Source organism: Protopterus annectens, chromosome 11.part0, assembly GCF_019279795.1.
Source record: "Protopterus annectens isolate FY-2018-M chromosome 11.part0, PAN1.0, whole genome shotgun sequence".
In the NCBI taxonomy this organism is placed as follows: domain Eukaryota; kingdom Metazoa; phylum Chordata; order Ceratodontiformes; family Protopteridae; genus Protopterus; species Protopterus annectens.
The window spans coordinates 548,880,561-548,895,626 of NC_056745.1; the positions used below are offsets into that span (position 1 = coordinate 548,880,561).

Genomic DNA, 15,066 nt, shown 5'->3' on the forward strand with positions numbered 1-15,066 from the left:
ATAACAATAAGGTTATAAATCTTTGGAAAGCAGTACATATTAAGCTCACTTTGTTGTTTTTTTTTCAGTCATATAAATACCAGATGCATTTGATTCATGCTTATAGTACTGACATAAGAGTCTTTTATAAATAGAAATTCATGACAGTGCTACTGGAAATGTACTACTAATGTTATAATGTTATTGTGAAAGATAAGTGCAATATATATATATATATATATATATATATATATATATATATATATATAGATATATAAAACCATAAAACTCTTATAAAACTGAAGAAATAATTATATGCAATATATATATATATTTGCATTTATAGATTATGCTCAGGATATTAGTACATAATTTGAAATGAGTGAAGTCTGATGTACTGCATTTTCATCAATGTGTTGTGTTGTCAGGATACATTCTGCTTTACTGTGGGATTTGTGACTGTCCCTCAAGAATTAAATATGGCAGTATAAATACAGAAAAGTGGTAGGGGAAGAATTTCATCTCTGCTAGCAATGGAATGAGATGACAGTGTAATGATAGGTGTTTGAAATAATATTATGCATTTGTGTATGATTCTGTACAGATTAATGCTACACACTTTTATCTGGGTGAAGTTTGATTAGCAAAAGCATAAATATTTTGTACTAACATTGTTGACTCATTTGTGTTGAAAACATGGATGTTTTCATTGCAGTGTTGTTTGCCTGATCAGTAGATCAAGCTTCGCTATATTACTTTGAATGTTATTTGGGTAAAATATTTTAGGTAAATGAATAATGCAGCAGCAGAGATTCAGACAGAGAAAAGACCATTTTAACTATGAGGAGAACTGCATCCTCCTGGCAGCCCTTAGGACATGGCAAATGCCTTTCTGGAAAAGGGGACTCAAACAAGCTGAAAGAACAAAGACCTGGAAACAATTCCTTATGGACATAAATGCTGTTGGTGGAAGGAACCGCACACTAACACAGTGCAAGAAGAGTGCCAGTGATATGGTAGAATATGCCAGAGCAAAGGCAGGGCAGAATGCAGCTATCTGTAGCACTTGGCCTTGAACACTTATTACTTTAACACATGATGAGGAATGCTTTCCATCCATTTGGGAGATGATTACAAAACTGGTGCAGATGGCAAGGGCATAATCAGAGTTGATGTAGACACTGGCTATTACCCACATCTGCAGCAGCAGCAGACATCTGCTCAGTAAAGCTAGTTTGAACACTATAATACATTTACTTACAGAAATGACTTTCTCAAGTGAAATGATTACATGTAACACATGACAATTACTATTAACAGATGAACCCTCCACTTCTACTTATAATGACATTGAGCAAATTGTGGATGATAAATGTCTTCCAAAGCTCATGATTCAGCATATAGTAACGTACTCTGGTGTCTGAGTAATAATGTCATAAATTAATTCTTTAGGGGGTCAGCAGAAAAAAGCAGTTCCACTGTACCGGTAAATTTAGAAGTTAGCAGCAGCAGAATGGCTGATTATGATGATAATATACTTATATTTAAGGGGCAGCCAGAAGAAAGTGGCATACAGTTGCTAAGTTTAATGGAGCACATTCTCTGCAACAGGTTAGTTACTCTGCAGGAAGTTACATCAGATCACAAAGTCAAGTACATGGTGACACTACTCTACAGGTTTTAGATGGAGAAAACCCATTCACCTCAATACCAGTGTCTCCAGAGAATACCTTCTAGATGATGTCAGAAATTCAGAGGTAACATTGCCAACTGTGATACCTTTACAAAGGGGTGAAAGGGATAGGCATATGTCACAGATACCTCAGGGAACACTTAAGGCACTGGTTGTCCAGCAGCAGATGTGCTTTGATATTGTTAAGGCTCAGTGCAAGAGTAGGGATAATGGTGTGATCCCATAGTATGGTGGCACATCAAGCATCTATGTCCCCCTCCATTCATGCACTAGTGAGGACTTACCAGACTTAATTAGGAGTAAGTTTTGGAAGGGGAAGTGGACGGGATACTGTCCAAACCTGTGGGTGCATATCACATCACATTACAAGTGCTTCTCAAGATGTTAGTGGAAATAGGAGGGGGAAACACAGCAGAATTCATGTAGGCCACATCTGTGTTCATCTTCACATAGCAGAACCTCTCATTCAAGGTCTCGGTCCCACAATAGTATGAGTTTATTGTCTCTAGGATCACCTGCATCAAGTAGGTTACATCATTGCAGCAAGTCTTCACCCAGCTCACATGGCAGACCATCCTCAAGATCACATGGGGCTTTACCTCCCTTATCTTTAGGAGACTTTAAGTATGACACATTTGGCCTTGACCTACCGTGACTCAGGCTGGATATTTCAGGTAGTAAAAATATGAAACATAGGATTTGACTACCATGCCTTTCAATACACTGATGTCATTGTTTAACTTCAAAGGCAATGTGTTACAAAAATAAATAAATAAAACCAACATTAACTGCAGAAAACATGTGCATAAAGTAACACAGTATTAAGAGGCTTTGCATATGTATGCATTTCATTTCAATATTGGTGGTGCTTACAATTAAATAAAATAAGCTGGAAATAAAGGTGGAAGACGTAACAAGTAAACTGCAGTGTTTAACACCATTAACGGCCCATCCATAATCTAGAGTTTCACCTGAGCAATGATAGAGCTGACAATTATACAGAACAAAGAACAAATCATGCACAATATTTAGAGAATACTGTACATCTGAAAAAGAGGATTACATGAGTATCCTGCCATCTCCACTATAACTGATGCCACTTCACCTTCAGCACTGCACAAATGATGGTTTCCATTTCTAAGGGCACACTCTGGTATGTATGACATCATGAATTAATCTGACATTCAGTACCTTAATAGAAAACAGTAAATCATTTCTAATATATCATAGATACATCTGGAGAAACACTGCATAATAATAAAAAAGTGATACATATTCCATTCCATTGCAAGTTATGAACTCATGTTAAATTCAAGTTTAGAGGTTTTGTGAAATCTAAGCAGTCAGCAACTGAGATAACACTTTTTAATAAGTTTACCTTTTCTGCACATTCAGTAGGTGTATACTTAAGTGTAGTCACTAAGCAAAATTTCTTCTGCAAAATGATAAAAACTGTAAATATTCCTTACATGATGCCATTTGACATCACTGAACTGGTGTGAGTGAGCAGTCAGGCATAACTTTTATAAACAGTAATATGAATATCTGTTCTTAAAAAATGATTTAAGGATAAGAGAGAATGTCTGATGAGTAGAGACAGTAGACCAAGCACCACACAGCATAGCCCATGCCTAGCACTGCATTCATCCATTATACTCTGTTTTTTATATAAAAAAAAAAAACAAAACATTAACCTGAATGTCATAGTCCATAGTTGAGAAGTAGACACTGCCTCTTTACCTATGCAGCCCTGTACAGTGCACAAGCCTGCTGCATGGGGTGTCTTACTGCTACTGCTGCCTGCTGGCTATTATTAATTATATTAAGACCTGCACTGTGAGCTGCAGTGACATCATGGGTCACTTCACCATCAGACCGGTACACGATCATGTGCAGAATGCAACCTGCAGTAAACATCCTGCATGTAACAGGGTCATACAGAAGGGCACCCTAGACTCCTTAAGGCATATGAAATAGACTTTTAGTAGGCCAGATAGTAGGACAGAACTGTATTAAAATTATCTTCCCAGCCCCACTTGGATTCCTCATAGGTGTCATAAGCTATGGCTCTAGTGGATATCCTGTATCACCTGAAAAACAGATTAAAAAAAAAAGAGAACATAGCAGCAACAAAAACAAATGACAGGTGGTTTAATGTTAGGCAATAATTTTACTATGGATAACTAATTAAATGCTGGAAGAGGTGGTAGGGTGAGCTAGTGAGCCAGTGTGCCAGATATGGGAATTAGATACACTGCCAGGATGCTGGGCAGACACATTGATGATGCATCCCATGCATCACACTACCTGGCAGTTGATGTCAAGTCAAAGTTGAAGATATGTAGAGTTTACTACTTCTGCCCTTCCTATTGTGGTACTGCTCCCCCTGTGGACCTGATGGAGACTAATGTTAACATTCTTTAGCACCACAGGAAGCATGCCACCCCATAAAAGGCACACATAGTCCAGGCTTGGTCCTGAGGTGATACCGGGAAATAGATTTACTGATACACACACACCAAGAGTAAGTCCAGGAACTGCAGAAGTATCCTCAATGCAGAAGCCTGGGACGTACCCAGTGTGTCTCCAGTCTATCTCTGGAAGGTCCCTGTGGCAAGTGTATACTTACTGTAGTAGAAACAGTATTAGAAAGTCCTTTCCTCCCTCCTGGACCCCTGTGGGGACCATAAATGCTCACTAAGTCCCTTGCAATATCCTTGAACCTATCAAGGATTTCCAGATTATCAAAATCATGATTTGTTCTCTGTCTACATCTTCACTTTATTGGCAAGTGAGTGCTGCTGGTTGCAAGCAGTTTTGGCTCAGTCAAGACAAGCAGCTCCTAATGACAAGCAGCAGTTCCAGAAGCAAGAGATACCATCTTCACAAATTGCAAAGTACAGAGAAAAAATGCAGTTGCATCTTTTATAACGTATCTGTGGAAGGAAGAGCTGTTCTTAAGCTTGAAACAAACTGACTGCTATAATACATTTGTGTAACGTCTGTGAGTATCACCCAGAATCTTGCGGGTGAATAGCACTTTTCATAAACACTAAGTGTTTTTGAATACCTCCATTCTGTACTTAATGAGACAGTTTGTGTTTGTCTACTCCAAGTGCAGTTTGTTTTTACTGTAAAGTTTGAAGATACGTAGAGTGTACTATTTCTCTTACTCTGTATGTGATTATAACCTCTGAGCTGTGTTTGAAATAGGTCCATCATGTATCAGGATCAGTGTGTCACCACTGATTACCAAATTATAAATAAAAATAAAAACAAAATACAATTTTTGGAAGGTATGGAAGTTCCAAACCACAACGCTCAGTTGTCCAGAATTTTGCTGCATATTTTAGTCTGTTTCTTATAACATTTGTGTTTACTGACAAATCATCGAGGACTAAAGTCATAAAAAATTGACAGACAATTGAGTTTCAGATGTGATATCCTTCAGACAATACATACTAATATAAAATCAATTATTTTAACAATTTTCTAAGGTTATAAGAGAAATGTTTAAAATCTGTCCGTGATTTTAGCCTTTGGCTCCAATCATGTTTGGTTTTGTCCTGAATTCTTGTGCCAAGAGGTTGAGAGGTATGTTCCACTCTTCAAAATATAGAGGCTCCACCAGCCAGACTGATGATCAGCTATGGAATTAAAATCAAAATCCTGTGCGTCTATGAGCCAAAGAAAAGCGTGATGCATTTCTGAAAAAGACATACTTTTTAGTAGTGTTGTGATGGTTATTTTAAGTCTTGTTAGTTTTATACTATAGTTATGTTTTCCGTTAGTTTAATCATAATTTAGTCATTTAAAGTTGGATCAGTTTCACTGGTAATGCCATGTTTGATTGGTCAGTAGTGATTAGTGTTTTATTTTAGTTTTATTCTTATAAGTTTTTTTTGTTTTGTTTTTATAAATGCATAATTGGTGAATTTAATTTCTGTGAATTTGCCTTAAGTGGACATTGTTTTTTAGGGGGGCACATTGTGCAGATGTAGTTTATGAGTGGAGTATGTGTGACAATATTTTTATTATTGTTTTCTATACTTAAGTGAATGGGAGATGCAGTCTGTGTTTTACTTGTTTTTGTGAATTTGGCTATGGAGTTAATGGTTTATTTCAGGTGCACTTGGCTGTTTTGGGTTTGTGAATACATCTGTGATTGCCTTTGCAGTGTGTAAACTTTTAGTTTAGCTTTTAGCGAGTTGCTTAAATATGGTGGGTTTAAAAGATTTTTCATAAAGCTGTTAACAGGTCAAGAATGTAGGCAAACTTTTGATGACATGCCAACAGAGTACCTTAACAGTATACCTGGTAATCATTTTTATTGTACCCTTTATCTGGTGCTACTATTAGGATATGTATGTATGTAGGCATGTATATGAGTGTGTGTGTGTGTGTGTGTGTGTGTGTGTGTGTGTGTGTGTGTGTGTGTGTGTGTGTGTGTGTGTGTGTAATATGTATTTGTGTAATATGTATTTGTGTATTTTATATATATTAAATATATATATATGTGTGTGTGTGTGTGTCATAACAGAGTGTATGATATCTATAACATGGAAGAGGTTTTTATCTCTTTTGAGTCAGTTAAGTTGGGGACTGTAGCTAATTAAATCTTATTCACATGTATTACAAATTACATCATCTTTCGTCACTTGGAGCCAAGTACCCCTTTACTAGTGTGGTGAAAGATTACTGTACCAGAGGTGTAGCTGCTTTAACTACCATGAATGTCCACTGCAGACATTTGTTCCGTGATCACCTGGGTGTTGGCTCACATGTTCACATCCGTTGTTGCCTGGAGCATGATTTAAGGAGTCAGGTCACCAAAGGCAATTTGCTGGTTCAAGAGTCATCATTCTGACCTCTATTTTTCTGGTAGTACCTTCCTTGGAGATTGCTTTTATACTGCCTTGAATATTTCTTAGCTATTTCCCTCTAGTATAACAGATATGCTAGTATGTATCATATCAGTTGCTCTGGAAGAGGCATTGTTTGTATTAGGTGCTTGACTTCCTCCCATGTCCCTCTAGTCTTGGAGGGTTCTTTTATCCACCTTAAGGAAAAATAACACTATAAGTTTGTTAAGTGCTTCACTTTATATCCTTGTTTATTCATATTTTTCAGGAATTTTGTTCACTCAAGTTCCACGAGGGCAGTACTAGAGAAATTGGGTTGGATGCTTCCATCTAGATCCGATATGTGAAGCCATGAGGCTTGATGGGGGCTACATGTATACCCAAAAGCACAGCAGCTAGAGACTGAAGGAATTGTATTGAGAATATTGTTCTTAGGAAATGACTCCTAGCTGTTTGCACTGGGTGCTTTTGAAGATCAGCTGATATGGTGTATACTGCCATCTGTTACTGGCTGCATGACAAGTGCACCAATAGCATTCAGTACATGTACAGTAAGCATGTTGTGATATAATAAAAACTCAGATCTCATATGTTATAGTGTCATTTACTAAGTCACATTTTTCATAATTGTCATTGCTAGTGAATACGACCACATAATCTGGCATAGTGGTGCTTTGGCCAAAGATTAATACTTGGAGGAATATTCAACACTTGCTACAGAGTCTCATGTTTTACATGAATTTAACTGGGCCTGTGCCTATAATATTTAATTGTTTTAATTCAGAACTTATTTGATACATTCGTAATAAACTTTAGTAATTAAATGACCGTATGTTGAATCTCTTTCTTACAGGCGGAGCACATGAGGTCAGAAACAAATCCCGTCAACTTGTAATAACATGTGTTAGGCCTGGAGGGCCTGCCGACAGGTACTGTATGTCACTTTTTTGTTACTTAATTCCAAATATGACTGTTGTTAGAATCTGTTGAAGTCTTTCATATATCATAATACAAAGTAGTGTATATAAACTATTGATTCAAGGGAAAAATTATTTCTTAGAAAAGTCCAATTTGAGTCCAGCTTCCATCAACCATCATAGTAGTAGTAGACTGATAGACAAATTAGAAACAGTGTCGAAAATATATATTGTACATCTTTCAGATGTGTGGCTTCTTGGTTAATTTAGTTGCTTATCAGCTAAGTTGCTGAAACTATATATAAATATTTCTATATAAAATATCATTCTATACTAATAAAACAAAATCTCTCTATGTTTTTCTTATTATATTTCAGTTTTTTATATTCTTATATTCTAAAATGATCAACATATGGACTAAGGCAGCAGACCCACAGTAGGTATTTTAACAAGTCTCTCTCTCTCCAACCGAACAGTTGTGCCATTCATGATGTATGAAAAAGTCAAAAGGATAGTTTTGAATCCACTTGTGTCTTCCTGTTTGAGCCTCCTTTGTCCAGAGAAATACGGTGAAATGAGCTTCTTATAAAGAATTTTATCAAGTAGAAGCTCTCTGCGCCTTATTTCTCTTGACCAAGAATGCTCAAACAAGAAGATTGAAATTAATTCAAAGTGGTCATCATGGGTATGCCATACTGACACATTATTTTTAGTATCACTTTGGTTTCCTACGATACAGTTTGTATCCACATAACATGTGAATAACTGGCTTCTTAGAATGCATCTACAAGCATTGTTATTGCTTAATTTTCAATGAATTGCTATGATTTGTGCTGCAAGGTACTTGACAGATATTTCTCTTTTTGCATTTAAATATGCTACAATACAAATCAGGTAAACATCTGTTTTCTTAAGTATTTAGAGATGTAGTTTCCTGATCCTCACTCATGCTGTTGTTTAGGTGTTAATTGCCAGTAGTTATTCAGCTCTGTTCATTCACCTGTGTCTGACAGTTATCACTTTGAAGAGACAGTAAGGCAGATAAAAGCTAAATTGTTTATATCAACTTTAATTGTGTACATTTTCTGGGAAAGGGATGATGTAAATCATAAAGTATTATGTTGACTAGTTGAAAATGTTGAAGATAACACAATGTGCAATAAGCAGTCAGTATAAACCACAGACCACCAGCACAATCTGGTATTGGTGAGGTACCCTAGTGAGTAATCAGGCTACAGAATTTGGCACAGTTTACAGATCATCTGCTTCTTACTCTGGCACCCCTAGACACACAGCATTAAAAAAATTAAAATGGGAGGAATTCAAGACACGCTTCATAGCAGGAAGATCTGACCTGCAACACATTTTTGGGATGTGGGAGAAAATGCATGTGGCAGAAAAAAAAGGATAAAATCAATACTTTATGGCCAAAATGAGAACATGAAGTTTGATTATTTAGGTTTGTAGTACAACTAATCCCTGTTCTTCATATAGAGATTTCTGCAAAAAATAACCGTATGGCAAAGAGATGAACTGTAGCTGTTGATGTGCTCCTTGTAGCACTTTACCAACCTCAATCTGAGACAGTTTTGGGATGGAAATTTATGGGCACGGATAACAGTCAAAGCTACAGAAAGAGGCATATCTAGCTTATGTAAAGCAAGATGAGAAAATCACTTTTTGAAACAATAGCAATGTCTTTTCGGCTTTTCCCAGTTAGGGGTCACCGCAGCAGATCACTGGTCTGCTAATGATCGGCAGTGGATTTTTATGGTGCCAAGGTGCCAGCCCAATGCCCAACCTTTATGGAAGGCACACCTACCTGCATGTATTTATCGTTTATGCAGTCGCAGGGAGGACATGCAGACTCTGCACAGAAGGAACTCCGGCCGAGAATCAAACCAAAGAACCTCTTGCTGTGAGGCAGCAATGCTAACCGCTGCACCACCGTGGTCCACTTTTTGAAACAATGTGAGATTTAAAAGAGAAATAGTGGGACCCTTCATGATCTGTTACAGGGAAAAAAGTAGCAGTGAAGAAAATTGAAAGGCACAGAAGGGGATGGATGCACTAAATATCTTCTATGTGATAATACAGAGAGAAAATCAACTCTGGAAGAAGGTCAGCTACATTGGATGGTAGAGTTTTCCAATTAGAAGAAAAGCATTTAGAGATCCAGACCTTTCCCTTAAAGGCCTTTTATAACATGGCAGATCTTTAGAAAGGCAGTGAGTAGAGCTAAAGAGTCAGCTAGAAGGACTGAGGTGCCAGTGGCAGCTCTCCTTCCTTGTAGAAAGGTCAGACATTATGTCACAGGAATGGCATCTACAGTGGAGAGTCGGGGGGTCAAAGTCAAAAGTCAAAGTAAACTTTATTATCATTTAGACACCACAGGTGAAGTCTATATGAAATTTAGTACATCATTCTCGAGCTGAGAAGACAAATACATACATACATACAATTACATATGCTTAGAAGACAGACATATACATACATACAGTTAGACTTGTATCAGACCCAACATTTACCTTTCTCTTAGACAGTTATTACTACAATTATTCTATACACCACTATAGCAGCTGACTGGTTCCTTATTGCACCTGGACTTATTACACAATGTAATTCTCATGTTCTCTATATTATGAGAACATCTAGCATTTTGTATTTATTGCACATAATTTTGTTGTAAACTGATAAGTCGCTGTGATGTCATATTGTTATTGCATTATTGTTTGGTTAGCACAAGACTTGTCAGCATCTCGCATCCCTAAGGTTAATACCAGAGTTCAAAAGTCTACTCGCTTGAGGGAAAAAACTTCTAGAACCTGGTCATTTTACAGCATATGCTGCGGTATCTTCTGCCAAATGGCAGGCATGTGAACAGTTCAAATGCAGGATGTGTAGGATCACTTGTTATGTTTGTTGCTCTGTCATAACAATGTGTTGTGTACGATCCTTTATCTCTGGAAGTTTGGATCCCATTATTTTCTCGGCAGTTCTGACTATCTTTTGTAGGGCTTTTTATCTGCAGCTGAATAGCTTCCATACCACACTGTGAAGCTGCATGGTAGGATACTTTCTATGGTACCCCTGTAGAAGGTGGGGAGGATAGTAGGAGGTAGGCTTGCTTTCCTCATTCTCCTCAGGAAGTGCAGGCGTTGATGTGCATTCTTTACTATGTGACTGGTATTGGTACAACAAGAAAGATCCTCCTCTATTTAGATGCCCGGGAATTTTGTGCTCTTTACCTTTTCTTCTACCACCCCATTTATCATGAGAGGAGAGTGAGCTGGTTGTACTCTCTTAAAGTCTATTATGATCACATTGGTTTTGCTGACATCAGAGAACTCACTTCTTCCCTATAAGCTTTTTCTTCTCCTTTGCTGATGAGGCCCACAACTGTAGTACAATCCTCAAACTTAATGAAGTGGTTGGTGTTAAATCTCGCTTTACAGTCATGGATCAAGATAGTAAACAGTAGCGGGCTTGGTACATAGCCCTGAGGTACTCCTGTGTTGATAGTCATGCTCTTTGAGGAATTCTTGCCCACACATGCTCTTTAGGGGTCTTCTAGTCACAAAGTCCAGGATCCAGTTGCACATATAGTTATTAACACCTAGGTGGACAAGTTTTTCTATTAGCTGTTGTGGGATCACTGTATTGAATGCTGAACTGAAGTCAATAAACAGCATTTGATGTAACTGCCCTTATTTTCTAGGTGTGCCATTGTGAGATGCAGTGCAACAGAGATGGCATCTGCCATGGAGAAGTTTGCATGGTATGCAAACTGCAGTGGATCAAGTGCAGTTGTAAGGTTTTCTGTCAGGTGCTTTTATCCAACCTTTCAAAGCTTTTCATGACGATGGATGTGAAGGTCACTGATCTATAATCTTTAAGGCTAGAAGGAGTGGCTTTCTTAGGTAGTGGTATAATGTTTGTCTTTTTAAAGCTCTTGGGTACCTACGTTTGGCTGAGGGAGATATTAAATATACCTGTCAGTACAGTGCTTAGTTGTTCAGTACAGTCCTTTAACACCTTGCTCAAGATGTTGTCCGACTCGGTAGCCTTTCTTAGATTCATCTGACACAAGGTCTTTTTCACCTCAGCTTTGCTTAGAATGAGTACTTCATCACCTGGGTCTGTAGGTAGTAACATTGCTTTGGAGCAGTTCCTCTCTTCAAATCTGCTGTAGAAGGTGTTCAGCTTATCCAGGAAGTCTGTGCTGTACTCACATTGAGCTGATGTCAGTTTGTATTTGGCTGTGGCTTTTATTCCCTGCCACATACTCCTGGAGTCCCTCATGTCAGTGAAATGATTTTGTACTTTCTTTCCATATGCCCCATTTGCCTCCCTTATTCCTCTCTTCAGATTTGCCCTTGCCACCCTAAGAGCATCTTTGCCTTTCATCTTGAATGTCACATTGCATTCTTTTACAAGCTTGTATACTTTGCCTGTTATCCATGGTTTTTGCTTTGCTCTTATATGATGTTTTTATTCACTGCCACATCTTCTACATATTTAGTTGTATATGCCACCACTGTTTCTGTGTATTCGTCCAAATTGATCTGTTGGTCGACTGTAACAGCCTCTTTAAATATGTTCCAGTTTGTGTTCTTGAAGCAATCTTGGATTGCTGTGATTGCACCCTTTGGCCATATATGGGCTTGCTTCACAGTGGGTTTTTCCCTGATTAGTGCTGCCTTATATATTGGCATTAACATAATGGTAATGTGGTCTGAGCCTCCCAAGTGTGGAGATTGCACAGCTTTATATGCCAACTTAATATCGGTATATACTTTGTCCAAGGTGCTATTTTCCCTTATAGCAAATCCCACATATTGGTAATAATGGGAGGATCTCACAGCTGTGCATGCTGGTCCACTTGATCTAGCATAATGGGTCTACCTGAAAACGCCGAAAGTTCTAAATGCCGATGACGAGAACACTGACACCAGAAGATCGACAATGGAGAAGACTGACAGTTGAGAATCCCGATGCTGAGAACACCGACATGTTAAGGTAAGTGTGCGATAGGGACAGATGTTAGGGTCAGGGTGTGGGTAAGGTGAGTGTGTGATAGTGATGGACGTTAGGGTAGGGTGCGGGTCAGGTAAGTATGCGATAGTGACAGACTTAAGGTTTAGAGGAGGATCAAGTGAGTTAGGGTTAGGGTGCGGATAAGGTAAGCGTGCGATAGTGACGGACCTTATAGTTTGGGTTAAGGTTAGTGCATAGATAGTTGTGTATGTAAGGTTTAGTGTAGGTTTGTAAGGTTTTTGGTGTGCTTGTGTTGTGTGTGTGTTTTTTGGGAAAGGTATTTGTTTTGTTGATTGTCGGGATTGTGGTTTGCCGGGCATGTGAAGTTTCGTGTTTTTGAACTTTCGGTTTCTTTCAGTTTTGTCATGTCGGTTATTTCGTTGTCGGTGTTTTGGCATGTCAGTGTTATCAGGTAGACCCAGCATAACATAGGAGAGGAACTGCAAATGTATCACAGTTACGTGCATAGGACCAAGGAGTGATTCACACACACAATGTCTTTGCATGTTCAGCCTTCCTGTGAAATAGAGCTGTTTGTCTCTGCTCCATATTTTAGCTTCACAAAATTCCCTTTTCCGGCCTTATTGTAGTGTTCTCTTCCACCTTTGCTTCTCACTTTTACAGGGTGATGGTTCAAAAAGTGTAGGACCACAGGACTTGTCTTTCTTGTAGAGGGAGAACTTGCTTTCAAGAGGATATTTGTAAGTCTTCCTCCCTGAAGGAAGAATAAATGGACCAGCAGAGGAGGAGGAGGAAAAAGTGAGGTCAGTAGTTTAAGACAGAAATAAGAACTTAAAAAATTACTTCTTCCATGCATTGTTTTATGAGGAGTATGTTTAAGCAGCTAGGAAAGTTACACACCAACACAGACACAACAGACAGAGATACTCAAATCCAAGAAATATGGAGGACAGTTTATATACATGAATAGTTGTCTTGCAAAGGAAGGCATTATTCTTATATGGGTAATGTTACCACTTTTATAAATGATTTAGGAATAACCAAAGAAAACAAGGTAAATTTGCCACAAAACCACATAATACACTTCTGAAAGGTAAAGTCAACCAACTTGTAAGCGAGGTTACTCTAAAACAGCAAGTCATGAATACTAATTATTCAGACAGTTGTATACAGTAGTAAGTAATTGATGAGACCCAGCCAACATTTAGAGTATCCATTCAGAGTAAATTATTCTGAGGAAGTGTTGAATGTAATGAATGGAAGCATGCCTCTCAACTGTCCAGACTTTTGCAGAATGCCCAGATTTCTATTTCGTGTTATGGTTTGTTCCTCATAAAATTTGCATTTTTTGGTAAATCAGTAAGGACTGAAGTGACTAAATAATAACAAGCATTTGAGATTCAGACTTCATATCCTTCAGAATAAGCATATTAATGCAAAATATGTTATTCTAACAACTTTCTAAGTTTATTTATTTATTTATTTATTTATTATTTATTTGCAGTTGGTTTACCAGGATGGTCCATTGGACTAAGATAGCCCAATGAAGTCCTGGGGAGAAAAGCTCCAAAACATACAAATATACAGAAATATTTGATAATAAACATGCAGCAGAATACACAGGATATAATAAACAATTTTCTACAGTATTACAAGTACAACTATAAACATGATGTTAGATACAATTTAAAGGAAAAATAAGCATAATAAGTGTTATTTGTGAAAGTAGGTTCTTACAGTGATAAAAGAAAAGAAAGACAGTTTTTTAGTTACTTTAGAAGTAAATGAACTGGTACTGAGAGAGAGGCTGCGTTTCAGATTTGGTTTATGTAGGAGGAGTAGTACAGTAGCATTCCTAGAGTGATGTTAGGTGTGAGTGAAGCATGGTTTTAAAGGAGGAGCAACTGCTACTGGAATGGATCAGGGGTGGCAGTGAGTTCCAGAGGAGTGCTAAAGAAAACAATAATATATGTTTATCTGGTGGGCGGACAGGTTTCTGTAATTCAATAAGATTTTGAGCGTTTGATCTTAGAGGAGTCTATGAGGTATGTGTATTTTGAATTATAAGGCCAATATTTTAGAATCTGTCCCTGTTTTTGGGCCTTCTGTTTCCAAGTCAAGTCATTCACCACCGTGTCGGTGAAATCAGTGCTCTGTGTCCCTCTTCAAAGTAGCTGTCACATACACTCTACTTGAGATTTTATTACACACACACACACACACACACACACACACACACACACACACACACACACACACACACACCTACCTGGAAAAGGCTGGCACAGTTTACCCACTCTGCCACCGTCACTCAGACTATAAGGTAGATTTGCTGCCACCAGAACAATTGAAGCTAGCTACTTTAAGGCTTTTACCAGGGTACACAATTACGCTTAGTAAAATTAATACTTATACAAATGGCAGTATTTAACCAAGCAGCAAGACTTTCAGGAATGTGGAGCCACAGTGCCATTAAATAAATGCAAGGACTCTCAAAGTTAAATATTTTCTAAAAGACCAGCCACAATGAAAGGTTTAAATATATTTAATAATACATAATAATAATAATAATAATAATAATAATAAAAACATGAAAATGCTGCATATATATTTACAG

The 15,066-nt window shown here is 37.8% G+C and overlaps 1 protein-coding gene across 1 annotated transcript in view; it reads left to right on the top strand.

Annotated features, from left to right (window-relative positions):
• GRIP1 (glutamate receptor interacting protein 1) overlaps window positions 1-15,066 on the top strand; it is a 2,220,015-nt gene that overhangs the window by 867,632 nt on the left and 1,337,317 nt on the right. The window contains exon 6 of the mRNA XM_044088060.1: window positions 7,388-7,463. Within this exon, the coding sequence (XP_043943995.1) occupies window positions 7,388-7,463 (76 nt within the window). The remainder of the gene's footprint in view (window positions 1-7,387; window positions 7,464-15,066) is intronic.